The sequence below is a fragment of the Etheostoma cragini genome, chromosome 4 (assembly GCF_013103735.1).
Source record: "Etheostoma cragini isolate CJK2018 chromosome 4, CSU_Ecrag_1.0, whole genome shotgun sequence".
NCBI lineage: Eukaryota > Metazoa > Chordata > Actinopteri > Perciformes > Percidae > Etheostoma > Etheostoma cragini.
Window position 1 is genome coordinate 6,752,996 of NC_048410.1, and position 17,453 is coordinate 6,770,448.

Here is a 17,453-nt window from a genome sequence, read left to right on the forward strand (position 1 = left end):
TGTTTCTCACCAGATCAATTTTGTTCTCATTCATCATAATACGAACGCACAGGAGAAAGGCAAACATGAGTTTGTGCTTCTCAAACAAACTGCGGCACACACTGCTGTACAGGCTGAAAGTGAAAAATGTATTGATGTTGGTGATTCTCTTCTCCACCGTGTCTGTAAGAAGCAGAATGTCATAGAGAAAATCAGTGTAAGCAGAAAAATATTTTTAACATCTGGTTTCAATGGCATAGGCCAGTTTCCATGAATTTTCCATCTGCACAGGCATAATCGTGTGTACAATCTTGCAACTAAAGAGAATGATGACATTTACTGCGGAACTCTATTGTACCTGCTTTCTCAGAATTGGCAATGCCAGCCATGAAGATGCCAAGGAACCACTCCAGTGAGTACTGGTACATAGGGTCAATATTAGACAGGTCCGATACACAAAAAAAGAGGATCTGTGTGCGCACAGCCACCGGAACATACTCCAGACGGGTGGCATCAATGTCCTGCTCTGTCTGCTCTGCCGCCATCACTTTGGCCTGCCAGTAAAACCAGTTTGCATAGTTTGTTAGTAGAATTCCACCGACAGTGGCTTATTAGTTTGATGGCACATTGTTATTGTATCTTACTTTGGTTTCGGAAGGGAGTTGTAATTGAGAAACAAAACGCTTCCAAGCTAGTTAATTAAGAACTTTATGGTAGGACATATGTAATATTACATAGTAAGAGAGATAACAGCTCTCTTACTATCTTACCTGGATCTCCCCAGCTTTGATCTTGGAAGCGCCCAACACTTGGATGAGCTCCTCATTGTCCACAGGGTTCCCCTTTGTGGAGCTCAATCGAAACAGGATCTCATCCTCAATTTCTTTTAGTTCCTGTTTCATCTTTGCGTTGCTGATGATCAGCTGGTTCTTGGCCTCCTCCAGGTCTGGACGTTCCTCAGCCACCACCAGGCCCAGCAACTGGTCCTCTAGACCACTGGAAGCGCAAAAAAATTCACATTTACACAAAAACAGTAAAACCAAGACATACTAGTTGTTAGAATACAGTACATACCCTACATTGATTCAGAAAATTATTGGTTTATATTGGGTCGCCAGCTGTTTGTGTTTTTAATGGATCCCTAACATCTTCGTCTCACCATCTGATCTTGAGATGTGGAATGCAGAATATTTTGCTACAGTATTGACCAACAAATTAAAAAAAAAAACAATAAGACTGAAAGACTGCCTTTTTCAAACTTAACAAATATACAAACTTACATTAGCATTGCTTTCAAATATAACTATTTTATGCTTTGCACCTATATTTAAATAAGAACACACGAGTGAATTAGGACAAGCAATAAGACTTTTCTGCCAGATCTCAGCACTGAAGTGTAGCTGAGAAAAATGTGACCATAGCTGAGATAATCGATGCCAAATAAAAAAATAAAAATGTAAAGTCTGGTTTTATCTGTTTAAAGCATATATTACCTGGGTGACAAGGTGAAGTTAATGAGGGTGACATTGGTAGAGACCTCTGGAGAGTAGTGTGGGTTTGGCAGCTTGGTGGTGATGTACATCTTGAAGCTTTTCTGGTAAATGATGACTGATTCCCCCAGCTTCAGAAATGTGTTGCCTTGCTGCTTAAATGTCTAAGGGCCAACAATGTGAGTTAGGCAAGTACAGTGGATATTTGCACAACACTGCCAGACGGTACAAATTATCTTTGATTGTGGAAGATGTGTGTGTATTCACCTGTTGCAACAAGACTGGCTCTAGAGCAGGATCTAACTCCTCTCCTACATTCTCCAGGAGGCAGGGTCTACCCAAACAAATGGCGTTCTCAAGACTGGGAAGGAAGTCACGGTCACTTAGCTTAATAACCTCCAATGCATTGTCCTGCTCCTGAGAGACAACAGGAAGCAAGTATGAATGGGCAGTGGATTAAATACTTAATACTTTTTTAGGGCATTTTTGCCTTTAATTGAAAGGATAGATTAAATACAACTACAGACAAAGAAGCTTTCCAAGGGAGTTGTTGGTGATGTGGAATAAGAGTTAACCCCAACAATCTAAGCACTGTTTGCCACACAGCCAAAACAAGTACACCTATATGTCCCAAAAATTATTTAACAAAATATTGAACTGTACTGGATACTCTGCTATGAAGTATATTTACAAACTATACACGTAATGTCAGGAATAAATTCCAATCTTGATAGGCTATTTCTCATGTCCTTTTGTCTCACTGACACCCTCTGCAGTTATGGTTGGAGCAGCACACATATACAAACAGATAGTCCTCACCATGTTTTTGATCCACTTGTTGGCTTGTCCTTGAGGATCAATAAATAAAGCCCAGCGCAGAGAGTACTGAGCAATCACACCGTTCTCCACTGAAAGGTTATCATTGGGCAAACCTGATATCTATGCATATAGAAAGGACAAGTATGATGACAAGGTAAATGATAAATAAAAGTTAATTTAAGTCTAAAAGTACACAATATACTGAGTCAGTTGTAAGAGGCTTAGACCCTGAATGGCAGTTGATGACAGGTTGGTTCTGACCTGCCAGGAGCGGATCTTGACTCGATCTCCGAGGGTGTTGATCAGGTTTGGTTTGTCAGTGTGTGGAACACTTAGCTCTTTGAAACAATGCAAACACTCCTCAGCCATGGCTGTCCTGTACTTTCCCTAATCACAAAAACAGTGCACCTTAATGCAAACAATGCAATAGTGCTGCACTGAATAGGAATAGGAAAAGACACACTATGGCCAACCTACTAAAAATAACTATTTTATGAAATTATGCTTTCAACAATACTTAACCATTATCCTCAAATTTTATTATTGTTATTGGTTAGATTTTTTTAGATAGTCTACTGGGTCAGCAAAAACAAAAGTTAAAGTGTTTTAAATCAAGGCTTCACAATATGTTCATAAAAATGCAGTTGATTGTTATGGGATCCATGTATAGAGTATATACAGTATATTATGGTTAATGCAACTTTTTAGTATGTATTCAGGCTCAAGCACTAACTGAGTTACATCCCACTTACAGTGAAGGGTCCCAGGTATGCAACATATCCTGCAGACAGAAGCACATCGCCTGCCACATTATTGACCATGTAATCCAGATGTTCCACTGTTTCCTTCCAACGCACTTTCTCATCTGCCAGTCCACCTATAAGCTGGAGAAGATCAATAACTATCAATATCAGAAACATCATGTTAAAATTACCTGAAAATTATTTAAAAAAATATTCTTATTAAACAACATTACAGTGCAATATTACACTGCATGTTTCTATGAATCTGTATCCTGTTTCTAACCATCTCTTTGGTCTGTTTCTTGTGCTGCTACAATGTTAAAATTCTAGTCTAGTGTAGTCTTATTTTATCCTTCCTTCTAACCTTGTCTGCTCGGACGAGGCGGGCCTCACACAGTTGGTACTTGTTGTCCAGCTCATTTTTCTTAGCCACACAGTCCTGGTACTTGGCCTGCAAAGCGGAAATGCCACCCTCCACCGCTGCTAGCTTTTCATTTGCATCATCCAGGATGCGTTGGGTAACAGCTAAATCTTCCTGTGCCTCCTGGAGAGCTTGCTGTGCAAATATTTAGAAGACTCACTTTTTAGAAAAACATGTAAATACAGTGATGTCTTACATGGATGGCCAAGGGCTAAAATGTGGATTTCTGTTTTTACCCTTTTAGGTCCCACAGCCTTGGACACAAAGTGATATTTATGCATGGCTCGCACCCACTGGCAAATAGAGGTACAGGCTGTAGAAACCTTGGCAATGGAGGCTGGCTGGAATTCCTCATTATCTATGTAGGGCTGGACTATATTGATCACGCTATCTGGGATATTTTCCTGCAGAAATGATTTTTGACAGAAAAAGCAGCTTTCATACATCTTCCAAACAGCAAATGACCAAATCAGCATCTAACAGTAACATTTTGAAAATTTAAGAGATAAAAAAAAAAGTCTGAAAAAGACAACAACGATGTTCTGGAAAGAAAAAAACAACATATGCTCCTAGATATGAACTCTACCTTATCATACTTGAAAAGGCTTTCCAGAAACTTTCCAGGGTCTTGAAGCAGACCTTTACCAGGTTCCCAGTAATCGTCAACCTTGCTGCCAGGCTTCTCTCCAGGTACCCTTTTGGGTTTGATGCCCTTCATAATGCACACTGCCTCAATAACCAGCTTTACCCCTGCGGGAGGTCGCTGCATGGCTCGCACCTATGGAAAAAAAACATTCTAGCGGTTATAGTCTACATATAAACTGTACAGTGCAGTAATAATTAAAGAATGTCTTCAACCTATCATCATCAAAATATTTGACCTCAGTGACATCATTCTTGTTGAGAGACTTGAGGCTGGCAAGGGCAGCATCCAGGGCTGGCAGAGCCTCATCCAAGTCTCTCTGGGCGTCTGCTGCGATGGCTCCTGCAAAACGAGCTTTCTCTGAAGCCTTGGCTTCCTCTTCTTTCACTGACTTTCGGGTCTCTTCTGCAACCACTGTGTCTTTCTGGCAACATAGGTCATAAGTTTGTATGTTTTTTCAGAAACACTGCTGCACATATAAGGGACAAACACTAAAAATTGGCCCCTGTTATTGTTGGTCCAAGTTATTGTTACACTATTACTGATTTTTTTCTCTCTGATCTTGGTTTTCCTTACTTTGATGGTCTCCATAGTGACTTCAGTGTCCTTAGCGGCCTCTTCCAAAAGTGGTCTCATTGTCTCCAGCTCCTCCAGCATCTTACTCACATCCTCTGCCGTGCTAAGAAGCTACGTGATTACAGAATAGGTAGTCAGATAAGAGTGTAAACATGTACTTACATTTATATATATTTTTTTCCAGTTCAGTTCCTTGCCTTGTCCAGGCCAGTCTTCATACGTTCACGAGCAACACACAGCTCTTGCTTTTTGCGTCCAGTGAGATTTGAGAAGATTTTGAGCAGTTCCAGGTAGCTCTTGGGTGTGACATAGTTGTGTCGAGAAAGCTCGGCCAAGTACTGTTCACACATCCTGTCTACCATCTGGTGGATTTTCACACACATCAATGTCTGGAAAAGAGAATCAATTAAGGCAAGACTGCGTTTAATGAAAAGTTGTTCCAGTTTCTTATTCTGAGTCCTACTGTAAGAGATTCTGGCTAGTCCACACAGCATTTGGGGATGGGAGGAAAACCAATTGCCTCTGGTGGTGCTAAGCACCGGAAAAAAGCTGCGGTGCCGCTGCAAAATAGGCTCTGAAGGCACTTGTTTTGGTGGAACATGTGAACGTTTACAAGTTTTTTTAGTCATGCAACAGAAAACTCAAATTAGAGAAACAAAAGGTTAACCATAGTCCTCTATGTCCCCCCTTAATTGACCAGAGTTTAAAATGCCAACACAAAGGAAGCCCCAGGCAAAGGAAGTCTAAATGCCTAAATGAGTGAAATCCGGCGAATTTTCCAGTGGCAAGGGAGCAATCCTGGAAGTGGAACGTCGAGGATAAATAAAAAAACAAACATGGGCTCAACAGATCAGAACACACACACACACACACACACACACACACACACACAGAGCATCCTCACCAGTCCCCTGATGACTGTGGGGCTAGCTTCAAGCTCAGGCAGCTCATTAAGAAATGATGTGGCCACAGCCTCCAGGGCCTCCTCTGGCCAGGCACTGAACCAGTCTATGGTGCAACATGTCACAAGTGAGGGAAACTGCCTCAGGCGTGCACGAAACACCTCACCAATAGGACTGCAGAGAAATAAATAAAGAGGAAACATGGTATAGGAAGAACAAAGATAAAGGCCAAATGTATCCAGTTGTTTCAATTTGCTTTTGATCAATCAACTTTACCAAATTACTAACCTCATGCAGAGTACAGTGTGGATGTTGTTGCGGACCCTCCTGATATAAGCAGCCATAAGGTTGGCTTTAGTTGGCTGTTGGCGGAGATCTTGCACCACTGGCTTCATGGCTGCTTGGATGCGCTCCATCTCGTCTGAGGCATACAGGTTGGGAACATCCCCAGAGTTCAAAATGTTGTTGATATCCTCTAGGAATGACTCACTCTTAATCTGGGATTAATTGGGACAAAGGTACTGATGAATATTTAATGCATAGCCTTCTGCTGAGAACATAAGATCATTTAGATCTACACGTTGCATTTTTTACAACAGAGTTCCTACAACAAAGTTCCAGTATGGTATGTGCTAGGACTGTGTATCAGCAATGCTATTACCTACCACACACAAAGTATACTTCAGCAAAGCATAAGAGAACACTTTACCTGTGTGTCTACAAAGAGAAAAGTGATCTGCAGGTCCTGAAGGCCGGCCTTTAGCATGATTCTTTTAATATCTTCTCTCCACTCTGTCTGACCGTAGTTCTTAGATAGCTCAATCTGGAAACACTCATAATCTGACCTGAATATAGACAAACGCACTATTAGGACTGGGCCACAAAATATTTAAAGGATTATACTGGTGTTCCTGCATGTTTAAGCACATTAACAGTAAATTTGCAGAAGAGTTTTCAATAATATATTCAATAATATAAAAAAAGTTTGGTATGAAACAAAAGCAACTGAATGTTGATTTTTACATATTACTGCATCTCTCTCATGTCTGATATTTTACAGTGTGCTGAAATTAATGGAAAAAGCTGTTCATAAAATAATACATCAATCGTAAAATGTGTCTGTGCTTTAAAAAAGGTCACCAGTATAGAACACACACAAAACCAGCAGTGTGACTTTTAAAAAGCAGGTAAATTGAGATTTGTTTTTTTTTTACTGTTTCATGACATTGTATTTAGCTTGTTGGCATGGGAGTTGTACAAAGTGTGCAATCTCACATATATGAGGCCAGCTTAGTGAGGGACTGACGCCCGCTCCCGCCCACTCCAAGCAACAGGGCATTGCCCAAAGGCTGGCGAAGGATGCGGCCAATACGGCACACATGCTCAATGGCATCCATGAAGAGCACCAGCTTCATCTTGGTGGTATTTATCTGGTTGTAGTCTTCCATGTATTCCTCCATCACTTTCGCCAACTAAATTATATAATATAGAGTTAAAAACATTTAAGGGGGTATACAGTCACTCACTTCTGCTATAGAATGAAAAAACACATTGACATTGGGAATATAAAAATTAAACTCTTTCACAAAGTACAATGTTAATACCCATGAGCCAACTGGTCAGATATTTAGCAACAGAAGATTATACAATGACAAATTTCCAACATTGGTTGGCACCACTTACCCGTCCCTTGTCTTCTATGAGTGTGTAGATTTTGCGGTCAGCTCCAGGAATCATGAAATCTCCATACAAAACAGGTTGGCAGGGCACAACCTCTTCAAAAGTGCAGTCAAACTCCTGAATGCAGTCCTTCAAGAGCCTGTTGAACCAGTCCCTGTCCTCGGCACACACAAGGCGGTCTTGGAAAATCCGACAGTTTTCATGATACCACAGCTGCAGCAGCTTCAGTTTGTCCTGAAATCACCAAGTATCAAGTAACACTGATTTTATACTGGCGTCTTTTTAATCGTTACGACATTTCTCATCAGTCCAAACTTACAAATAATTATTCGAGGTCACACACACTATTTGTTGGATCCATTGCTAGGGTGACAAAAGTCATACACCAGACTTCTGGTACTAGTTGCTTCAAAGTTAACTAAATTTGTAAGTACTTAATGGATCAAGTGACTTTACCTGAATGTGTATTCCAACATTTCATTAGGCAAGGCACGGCAGCTTTATTTGTATAGCACATTTCAGCAACAGGGCAATTCAAAGTGCTTTACACAAAAACTGTTAAACAGTTGAAAAATAAAAACAGATAAAACACAAGAATAAAAAGTTAAAGTGCAGTATAAGAAATTAAACATTAAAGAAATGAACAGCCAATTAAAGAAAGGTAACATCAAAAAGAAAGGTCTTCAGCCTTGATTTAAAAGAACTGAGAGTAGCAGCAAATCTGCAGTTTACTGGGAGTTTGTTCCAGATATGAGGAGCATATTAACTGAATGCTGCTTCTCTCTGTTTATTTCTGACTCTGGGGACAGAAAGCAGACCGGTCCCAGATGACCTGAGAGGTCTGGGCGGGTCATAGTGTAGTAGCAAATGAGAAATGTATTTTGGCCCTAAACCATTAAGTGATTTATAAACTAGCAAAAGTACTTTGAAATCAATTCTTTGAGACACAGGAAGCTAGCGTAAGGACTTCAGAAGTGAGTGATGTGATCCACTCTCTTGTTCTTAGTGAGCACTCGAGCAGCAGCGTTCTGAATCAGCTGCAGCGTTTTGAATCAGCTGCAGCTGTCTGATATATTTTTTAGGGAGACCTGTAGTCAAGTCTACTGATGATGAAAGCATGGACAAGTTTTTAAAAATCCTGTTGACATATAAGTCCTTAAATCCTTGATCTGTTTTTAAGGTGATAATAGGCTGACTTTGTAATCGTTTTAATGTTTGGTTAAAATTCAGGTCAGAGTCCATGACTACACCAAGATTTCTGGCTTTGTCTGTTTTTTTTACATTCTTGTTAGAAGCTGAGCGCAGAGTTTTAATTGTTCCTTTTTTGCTCCTCAGTTTTTCCTTCACTTAATTTCAGAAAATTTGTGCAATGCATTTAGTCAATTTTTGTATTGGACTATAGTCCCCTGGCGATAAGGTTATGTAAATGTGTGTGTCTTCCGCATAACTATGGTAACTTTTTTTGTTGTTTTCCACAATCTGAGCCAGTGGAAGCATGTAGATGTTAAACAGAAGAGGCCCCAGAATGGAGCCTTGGGGAACTCAGCACATCATATTTGTATGCTCAGATGCATAATTACCTATTGACACAAAGTAGTCCCTATTCTTTAAGTAGGATTCAAACCAGTTTAGTACTGACCCAAAAAGGCCAACCCAGCTTTCCAATCGGTCTAGTAATATGTCATGGTTGACAGTGTCAAATGCAGCACTGAGATCAAGTGATACTAAGACTGTAGTTTTTCCACTATCTGTGTTAAGATGGGTGTTATTAAAGACTTTGACAAGAGCCATCTCAGTGCTGTGGTATGGTCGGAAACCTGACTGAAAGGTTTCAAAACTGTTGTTTAGAGACAAGAAATGGCTTAGTGTTTGAAAAAACACTTTTTCAATGATTTTACTTAAAAACGGAAGGTGCAATATCTGTTGTGGTCTGCTGTCCTCCCCCATCCTTTGGCATGCTTTTCCTCTGTTTGTTTTGTCTGTTGTCTGGCTGGCCGGGAGGGCGTACCTACCTAGAGGCGTGGCTACCCATCACCTGTTCCGTCATCCGCTCAGCTGTTTCCCATCAACTCATCAACTCCTGCCATACATAAACACAGGCTGACCACCTCTTCGGCGCCAGATTGTTACATACTTTCACGTGGTAACTTGGCTCTCAGTATTAGTTCTCATATGTGCTCTCGAGTTTGTTTTTGTGTTTTCTCGTTTTCACCGTGTCTACTCTGCCTCTCCGCACAGATCCATCCGAGCTGCCTTCCAACAAATCCCGCCGACCTTTCACCTGTTCTGTTGGACTTACCACTACACTCATTAAACCACCTTTACGTTATCCTGTTTTCCGAGTACTGTTTGTATCTCTGTGTTCTGGGTCTCACAAACTCTAACAGAACAATCTGGCCAACATGGACTCCACAGGGATTTCTTTGTGGAAAAGAAAGATAAATCTCTGCGCCCTTGTATCGATTTCCACGGACTTAATAACATCACAGTGAAGAACACGTATCCCCTGCCGCTCATGAACTCTAGGTTACGCAGGTTAGGGCTGCCCAGGCCCTGGCATTGCGGCCTATAGTTGCTCATTGGTGATGTGTCTAGATTGTTGTTTTTTAAGAGTGGCTTAATTACTGCAGTGTTCAGGGCCTGTAGGAAGATACCTGAAAGAAAACACGTGTTCACAATCTGTAGAAGATCAGAAGCCAAACAATTCGAAACATTTTTGAAAACACCCGTTGGTAGAATATCAAGGCAACAACAGCAGGTTTTCAGATGTTGTATAATGTCCTCCAGGTTTTTATGGTTTATCGAATGAAATTCTGTCATATTGGAATTAGTTTTGCCTGAACACTGTGACAACACATATCATGTAATTGATCCTGATATGGAGGCACTGACTGTTTGTCTAATCTTCTGAATTCTTTCTTTTGAAGAATAAGGTAAAGTCATTGCAGGCCTTGGTAGATAAAAGTTCAGATCCTACTGGTACTGAAGGGGTTTGTTAACCTATTGACAGTAGCAAATAGAGCACGTAAACTATTATTGTTTCTAGCGCTAACGTCAGAGAAGAAGGACCTCCTTGCATTCCTCAGTTCCAAATTCTAAATGCGAAGTCTCACTTTGTAGGTGTTATAATGATCCAGGAGATTTGCTTTTCGCCATCTTTGTTCAGCTTTTCAACACTCTCTTTTTTCTGTTCTCACCAGTAGGACATTTCTCTATGGGGATCTTTTCTTACCAGAAACAACTTTGACCTTAGTGGGAGCAATGGGATCAATAACATTTGTAATTTTACAGTTGAAATTATCTACAAGCTCAGTGGCTGAGAGCACTGACAGGGCAGGTGTGGAGGAGAAAAGCTGAATAAATGTTTCCCTGGTGTTTTCTGTGCTATACCGTTTTCTGATTTAACTTTCTTTGGACGCTTTTGGGCACAGAGATAGTGCCGTTAAAGAAAACACAGGAATGATCAGAGAGAGCAACGTCAGTCACCACAACTTTGGAAATATTCAGACCCTTGGAGACAATCAGGTCCAGAGTGTGCCTCTTATTGTGCGTGGGCTCCATCACATGTTGAGTCAGTCCATAGTTCTCAAAAACACAACACAGTTCTTTGGTCCCCCTGTCCTGCGGGTTGTCAACGTGAATGTTAAAATCACCAGCAATGATTACACAATCAAAGTTAATGCAGATTATAGACAGCAGTTCAGTGGAGTCATCAATGAAGGTTGCACAATATTTAGGTGGCCTGTAGATGTTTAGAAGTATAGCTTGAAGGGAAGACCTTAACTGAAGAGCCACACATTCAAAAGAAGCAAAGTTCCCATAACATATTTGCGTACAATGGAATGAGTCAATAAACAAAATGGCGACTCCACCTCCTTTCTTATTTGCTCTATTCTCGCTCATAAAACTGAAGTTAGAGGGAGCTGACTTGATGAAAACAGCAGCACTGTTATTATGGTCTAACCAGGTTTCAGTTATAAACAGAAAATCTAGATTGTGATTAATATTAAAATCATTGGTTAAAATGATGAATTCTGTTGAATCTAAATACCTCTATCTTTCCAGCCTCAGCCATGAGGATGCCCTGAAAGACCTTGGACAGGTCTCTGATGTTGAAGGTGTAATGGGACTTGGCTGGAGTTGGAAGGAGCTGTGAGGTAATCGTAGAGTAGACATGGATAGTAGCATCTACAAGAGACTCATTCAGCGGCTGAATTGCTGGCACAGGTCCTGAAAAAAATACCAAGAGAGAAGAGAGACTTAATCAAATTTTCTTTTTATAAGAAGACATGCTTTGGTCATCATGTGGCTTGATAGAGCCTATGTGCTTATTTTGTCAATTATAATGACTTAAAACGATAACTATTCAGATGTGTTTTGTATCTTCCAGTAATAAATTTTACAATTTCACACAATTGCACTCTTAATCTACTCCCTTTCTCTGTGTTCCTGACTTACTGCCTGGTTCATCTTTACTCATATCTCCATCTGAAAGAGAACAAAGATTCAGTTAAAAACGTTTTTTTTTTTTTTTTACAAGCTGATGTAAGTAATCTCTCCCCAGCAACCTCTGTTTTGAGAGCAGACCCGACTCACCCATCCAACTGCCCAGAATGGTGGAGAAAATCTTTTTCTTGCTGGCATCTTCCATTTCAGTGAAGGACAGAAAGTTGAAGTGGCGTGTGAAGCGCTGAGTGATGGGGTTCCGGCCTCCCCCCGGGGGTCCCATGGCACAGGCAAAATTGATGTCCACTATGTTCCTGAATGTCCCTGGGGAGAAAGGATAGGGAAACAAAGGGAAGCTCAATCTAATGAGATGTTTTGCATTTCTGAGCAAAAACAACAAAACCCAAATCCATGCATTGTTATTATTATTATTTTTATGATTATAACAGATATTATATTAGGCATGAAGAAATACTCTGTGTGGCAATAAAGAACATAAAATATCAAAAGCTTAAAGGAACAAAAAGGTGGGAAAAGCAAAAAGGCCTCCAGGAGTCTTACCTATCAGTTTCCTGTCATACCAGCCTCCATGGTCCATCCACTGCCTCAGCAGTTCAATAGGAGGCTGAGCACCATAAGTCTCCAACAGGGGCATGTTTAGGTCATCAATAAAGAAGATGAAATACTTTCCTATTGGAGGTCCAAACACACCTTTCCGCCTGACACACAGGCACATACAGTACATCATTAAAATGGTGGGTCACAAATATAAAGTTTGTAGTATTGTAAATAATGTGTAACTGGATTGACGATGTAATGTAGAGCAGGCATACCGTTTGTCTAGTTTACTGTCAATATAATCTTGAGTCTGGTTAGCTGAAGTGCGGGCAGAAAACATGAGGAAGTGTGTGATGTATTCCGCAGACATGTTTTTCAAAAGCTTGTCTGAAATGGTCAAGGTCTTTCCTGTGCCAGTCGGCCCAATACAGAGCACCTGGATCAGACACACAGGCAAATATAAATAGCTTCTATGAGTGCTATGACTTCTGAATAAGTGCTTCAGGTTAAAAATTCACAGTTGATGCTGACAAGTGATACAGTTTGTATCTAATTTTGCTAACATTTACAGTATTTGTAGACGTGTGACGTTCAACTCCAATCCAAAAACTCACAGGTTTCTTATTGGTCAAAAGCATATCCATGAGGAAAGACATTCTCACTGTGTCAGCAGTCGGAACAATGATGTCAGCATAATTTGTCTCTGGAGTGATTACAACACTCTTTGCATATTTCATCCAGCTGACCCACTGGACCTAGGGTACCGGAAGAAAAAAGTGATTGAGTAAAAAGCAAAAATGCATCTGATGGTCTTGGTTGCATGAACAATCTGTATGATTATACACAATCTATTTACTTTTCTTTCCTCATCTTCATCCTCATCCTCAAAGTTACTTATCCCTGCATCATCAAGCCTGTAGTCATACACCACGGCTTCTTCTGGAAAGCATAACTGGATCTGAAGGACAAATACATTACTGGTTATAAAAATATACCTCTTGCAAGGATTATTTCAGAGGTCAATAAAAATCACATTAGACCTATTATGGTTCAGGGATGAGAAAGCAGAGATGCTGACCTTTTCCTCTGCCATCTTGTTCTTGAGCCAGGCACTGAAGCGCTTACAGCTGGCTGCATCTCCTGTGGCTCCCACACTCCACACCAGAGAGAAAAAGAACCAGGGCTCAATCAACTCCTTCAGACGGTTCAATTTCTTTTGGGGTGGGTGCTTTGCATCCTACGAGAAAATAAAGGATTGGCGAGGGGCTCACAATTGACTACATTCACATATGCAGTACAGAACAGTTTTTCATCAAAGATGAATTATGATTAAAGTGGAACTTCCTGCACTGTTGTTGTTGTTGTAGTAGTGATGCAGTGAGAATGTAATTGACTGCATGATAGCATAATTGTAGATACATTATTAACCCAACACACTCAATCAATGTTTTTCAATAGCAGAGCATCTTCTGTATTGTTTTACCACACTTAACCATGCAGATGTATGTAATACATTTATTCACAAAAACATTGCAGTTTTTAAGATTGCTCAAAACCTTATATTTTAAAGTATCTTGTACAGCTTTCCTAAAGCACTCAATGTTTACCATACAAAGTGGAATCTCAGAAGTGTTCTAAATGCTTCAAACAACATATTTTTACAGAAATCCATGTATATATTTATTTTAATGGGGGTTAATGTAACAGAAAGAAGCTGCACACACCTCTCTGATGTTGAAGGGATTGAAGAAACAGTCCATAAGTTTAAGCAAACTACAGGTAAGGTTGCTGTCCAGGGATGTGATGACCTCCTTCACTGATGTGCGGACAAATGTGATGGAGTCCTGGTTGAAAGTACAGAAAAATAAATAAATTAAAGCAGCAAATTGTTTATATGAATATAGTCTTTCCTAATGAAAAGCTTTAAGATTCAGTGCTGGTTTCTCTCAGTTATTTCTCCCCTCCCACCTGCAGGAACCTGGCACACAGGGAGTTGAGCTGCTCTGTGAACGGTTTCAGGGCTTCAGGGACCTGCTTCAGCCAACACTCTGTAAATGGGATGAGGCCCAGAATACTGGGCTCCAGGTAGACCATGCCACAGCGAGACACTGTGGCTGGTGATGCCACTGCCAAGTCTTGCACCTCAAACATCATGGTCATCACCTTTAAGAGGAAAACAAAAAAACATCTATGCACGTGGGACAGAGGAAAACATGGACAAAAAAGTGAAGACCATGAAACTTAATCTTACATCAGTAAGCTTGATGATTTCCCCAGAGCTAAGGCACAGTTTTTTATTGTCATCCAGAACAGTGTTCATGTTCTCAATCCATACAGCATCCACTGGCCCATCAAACATGTACCACTTTTTCTCAAGGTCCATGGATGATGCACCTCCACGGATAACAGATGAGAGGATACCATCTGTCCTATAGAGGGGTGGAGAAAAAGTGTGTGTGTGTGTGCAGTACAAGTCTGATGTTTTTGTTTGTTCTGTAGTTGAGGAACAAAGCATCACTTACCATTCATGTGTGAGCAAGTCATATTCTCCGTAGAGCTGTCCCATGGTGATAGACTTGGGGTTGAGGACGTATATCTGAACTTCCTCATACACACCACCACTCACAGAGGGCTGGCCCTTTAGGGCTGTTATCGCCGCACCTAGTATCTCGTAACACTAACACACACAGCAGTTATACTGACATTCAGGATTCTACACTGCAAAACAAGAGAACTGTGAATAAAACTTTAAACAATATCGTGATAGGGGAAAGACTCACCTTGGTTTTACCTGATCCAGAGGGTCCCACCAACATCAGGCCATGTCTCACCACAGTGGTCTCATACAGCTGAATACACTTATTTATATACCCTGCAATTACCACAACAATGTCAACTACTCATCCTAAAAATACAGGTAGCTGGATACCTGCATATCTGAAAACATATTTTTTGTACTTCCAGAAACACTAACCATCCACATCTTTGAGGTTCATCTTGGTGCAGATATTACGAATGGACTCTTCCAGTGTGCCATAGTTGATTGGCTCCTGTTTTGTCTTAGGGAAAAGATCGGACACAATACCGTTGAAGAGCTTCAGGTCGTCCTGTAAAAACTTTGGTACATTGACATCTTGAATGGCTCGGAGACAGATCAACTCCTGGGAGACAGCAAGATTTTAGAAGAATAAGATATCACAACGGGACAGGTAGTAGTTCCAACTTGATTCAAAATTTGTGTAATTTTTTCCCAACCGTTAACGAAAGAAAAAATTCTAACCTCATTCAACTCGGGATTTTCTCTCTTCAGGTTTCCAGCAGCTGAGATCACTGTCTTCACAGCTCTCATACCAAAGTCATAATGATCCTTTATATAAAAAAGAGCAAAAGTCAGCACACCTTCTTATCTTTGTTATGCTTAAATGCATACACACTTGTCTCTGTCAGTTAACTATGCAACTACCGGTATGTCTCATATGCCAATATTTTATAGTCCAATGCTGTAAAATTAAAAGGTTAAACAAATAATGTCTGTCCCAGTATATGCTGCCACTTCAGTTTCACATACAAACACTGTCCTGTGCAAATAGCATATTTTCTTGGTAGATGGAAATGTCTGATCTCTTCTGAATCTATACCATACCTGAGCACTGAGCTGCTCAGAGGAGAGCTTGAAAGTGGTGGTGATTTTCAAGGAAAGGACTTTGGCATCACTGAAGCCAAACGAGTACAAGGAGATCTCAGCTATCATGGCATAGTTAGGTACCATCATGGCCACAGGACGAAACAGTGCCTGTAGATATACAAAGATATATAACTTAATTTGTTGAACTTCATCTGCCTATACTTAGTGTTATACAGTCATTCAAAATTAAATAATCATTTCAAACCTTGAGGTTGTCAGGCAGTTCAGTGCGTCCAGCGTAACCAGGATTCATAGTGATGAATACAGCACAAGAAGGAACAAGAGGGATCTCCGTGCCCTCAAACACAAACCGCTCTGCCTAAAAACACACACAATTATCTTAGAGATAGTACACAGACTGTGTCTTTATGTGTGGAATGCAATGCGGAGAAAAAAATAATCAAATTCTTTACTTGGCTAAAAACAATATCAACACTTTGAAAGTTCATATTAGGAAAGTACTAAATTACAAGTAATTACTAATGCATAACAGTTTTAAACATCTTTCTTGAAATGCAGGATAAATAAAAGTACAAGATTTTCACACAAAATGGTACCCTGGTGAAGTACTCTGTGGTAAAGTGTAGTAGGTACCAGCGTGTGATTTATGGTGATCAACCTCTTACCCTTTGCTGTTGGGCCTTTTGTATGGTGGTGATCTGTTGTGCCACCACAGACAGCACTTCCACATCAATACGATTAAACTCATCAAAGCATGCCCAGGCCCCAGAACTGCAAAAAAGGAAGACAGACTTAAATGCAACAAGAATGTGATTGATGTAAGATTTGTGATATATAACAGAAAAACTGACATTCTATCGTACTTTAGGAACTAGGGGTGGGAGAAAAAGTCGGTTCACATACTGTATGTATTGTAATTGTTTTGTGACGATTTTTAAAATAAAATCTTTTGTCCAGAATTTATAGTTTTTATTTTATTTATTTCATACGAATGATTGACTAGAATGACAAAATATTTTAAATATATTTATATACACTCACCGGCCACTTTATTAGGTACCCCATGCTAGTAACGGGTTGGACCCCCTTTTGCCTTCAGAACTGCCTCAATTCTTCGTGGCATAGATTCAACAAGGTGCTGGAAGCATTCCTCAGGGAGTTTGGTCCATATTGACATGATGGCATCACACAGTTGCCTCAGATTTGTCGGCTGCACATCCATGATGCGAATCTCCCGTTCCACCACATCCCAAAGATGCTCTATTGGATTGAGATCTGGTGACTGTGGAGGCCATTTGAGTACAGCGAACTCATTGTCATGTTCAAGAAACCAGTCTGTGATGATTCCAGCTTTATGACATGGCGCATTATCCTGCTGAAAGTAGCCATCAGAAGTTGGATACATTATGGTCATAAAGGGATGGACATGGTCAGAAACAATACTCAGGTAGGCTGTGGCGTTGCAACGATGGTCAATTGGTACCAAGGGGCCCAAAGAGTGCCAAGAAAATATTCCCCACACCATGACACCACCACCACCAGCCTGAACG

At 40.5% G+C, this 17,453-nt stretch overlaps 1 protein-coding gene across 1 annotated transcript in view; it reads right to left on the reverse strand.

The window, feature by feature from the left end:
• Window positions 1-17,453, reverse strand: part of dnah1 (dynein, axonemal, heavy chain 1) — a 35,056-nt gene that overhangs the window by 6,845 nt on the left and 10,758 nt on the right. Inside the window, exons 29-65 of the mRNA XM_034868322.1 lie at window positions 16,569-16,674; window positions 16,148-16,261; window positions 15,901-16,050; window positions 15,538-15,624; window positions 15,232-15,418; window positions 15,038-15,129; window positions 14,780-14,934; window positions 14,509-14,686; window positions 14,226-14,420; window positions 13,982-14,101; window positions 13,336-13,494; window positions 13,114-13,215; window positions 12,872-13,012; window positions 12,533-12,693; window positions 12,261-12,418; window positions 11,850-12,023; window positions 11,712-11,741; window positions 11,305-11,483; window positions 7,257-7,487; window positions 6,849-7,045; window positions 6,283-6,418; window positions 5,862-6,070; window positions 5,576-5,747; window positions 4,869-5,060; window positions 4,672-4,782; window positions 4,334-4,519; window positions 4,039-4,230; window positions 3,689-3,856; window positions 3,396-3,587; window positions 3,041-3,172; window positions 2,550-2,675; window positions 2,289-2,408; window positions 1,737-1,886; window positions 1,473-1,633; window positions 750-975; window positions 338-533; window positions 11-162 (exon numbers count right to left, since the gene is read on the reverse strand). Of these exons, the coding sequence (XP_034724213.1) occupies window positions 11-162; window positions 338-533; window positions 750-975; window positions 1,473-1,633; window positions 1,737-1,886; window positions 2,289-2,408; window positions 2,550-2,675; window positions 3,041-3,172; window positions 3,396-3,587; window positions 3,689-3,856; window positions 4,039-4,230; window positions 4,334-4,519; window positions 4,672-4,782; window positions 4,869-5,060; window positions 5,576-5,747; window positions 5,862-6,070; window positions 6,283-6,418; window positions 6,849-7,045; window positions 7,257-7,487; window positions 11,305-11,483; window positions 11,712-11,741; window positions 11,850-12,023; window positions 12,261-12,418; window positions 12,533-12,693; window positions 12,872-13,012; window positions 13,114-13,215; window positions 13,336-13,494; window positions 13,982-14,101; window positions 14,226-14,420; window positions 14,509-14,686; window positions 14,780-14,934; window positions 15,038-15,129; window positions 15,232-15,418; window positions 15,538-15,624; window positions 15,901-16,050; window positions 16,148-16,261; window positions 16,569-16,674 (5,737 nt within the window). The remainder of the gene's footprint in view (window positions 1-10; window positions 163-337; window positions 534-749; window positions 976-1,472; window positions 1,634-1,736; window positions 1,887-2,288; window positions 2,409-2,549; window positions 2,676-3,040; window positions 3,173-3,395; window positions 3,588-3,688; window positions 3,857-4,038; window positions 4,231-4,333; window positions 4,520-4,671; window positions 4,783-4,868; window positions 5,061-5,575; window positions 5,748-5,861; window positions 6,071-6,282; window positions 6,419-6,848; window positions 7,046-7,256; window positions 7,488-11,304; window positions 11,484-11,711; window positions 11,742-11,849; window positions 12,024-12,260; window positions 12,419-12,532; window positions 12,694-12,871; window positions 13,013-13,113; window positions 13,216-13,335; window positions 13,495-13,981; window positions 14,102-14,225; window positions 14,421-14,508; window positions 14,687-14,779; window positions 14,935-15,037; window positions 15,130-15,231; window positions 15,419-15,537; window positions 15,625-15,900; window positions 16,051-16,147; window positions 16,262-16,568; window positions 16,675-17,453) is intronic.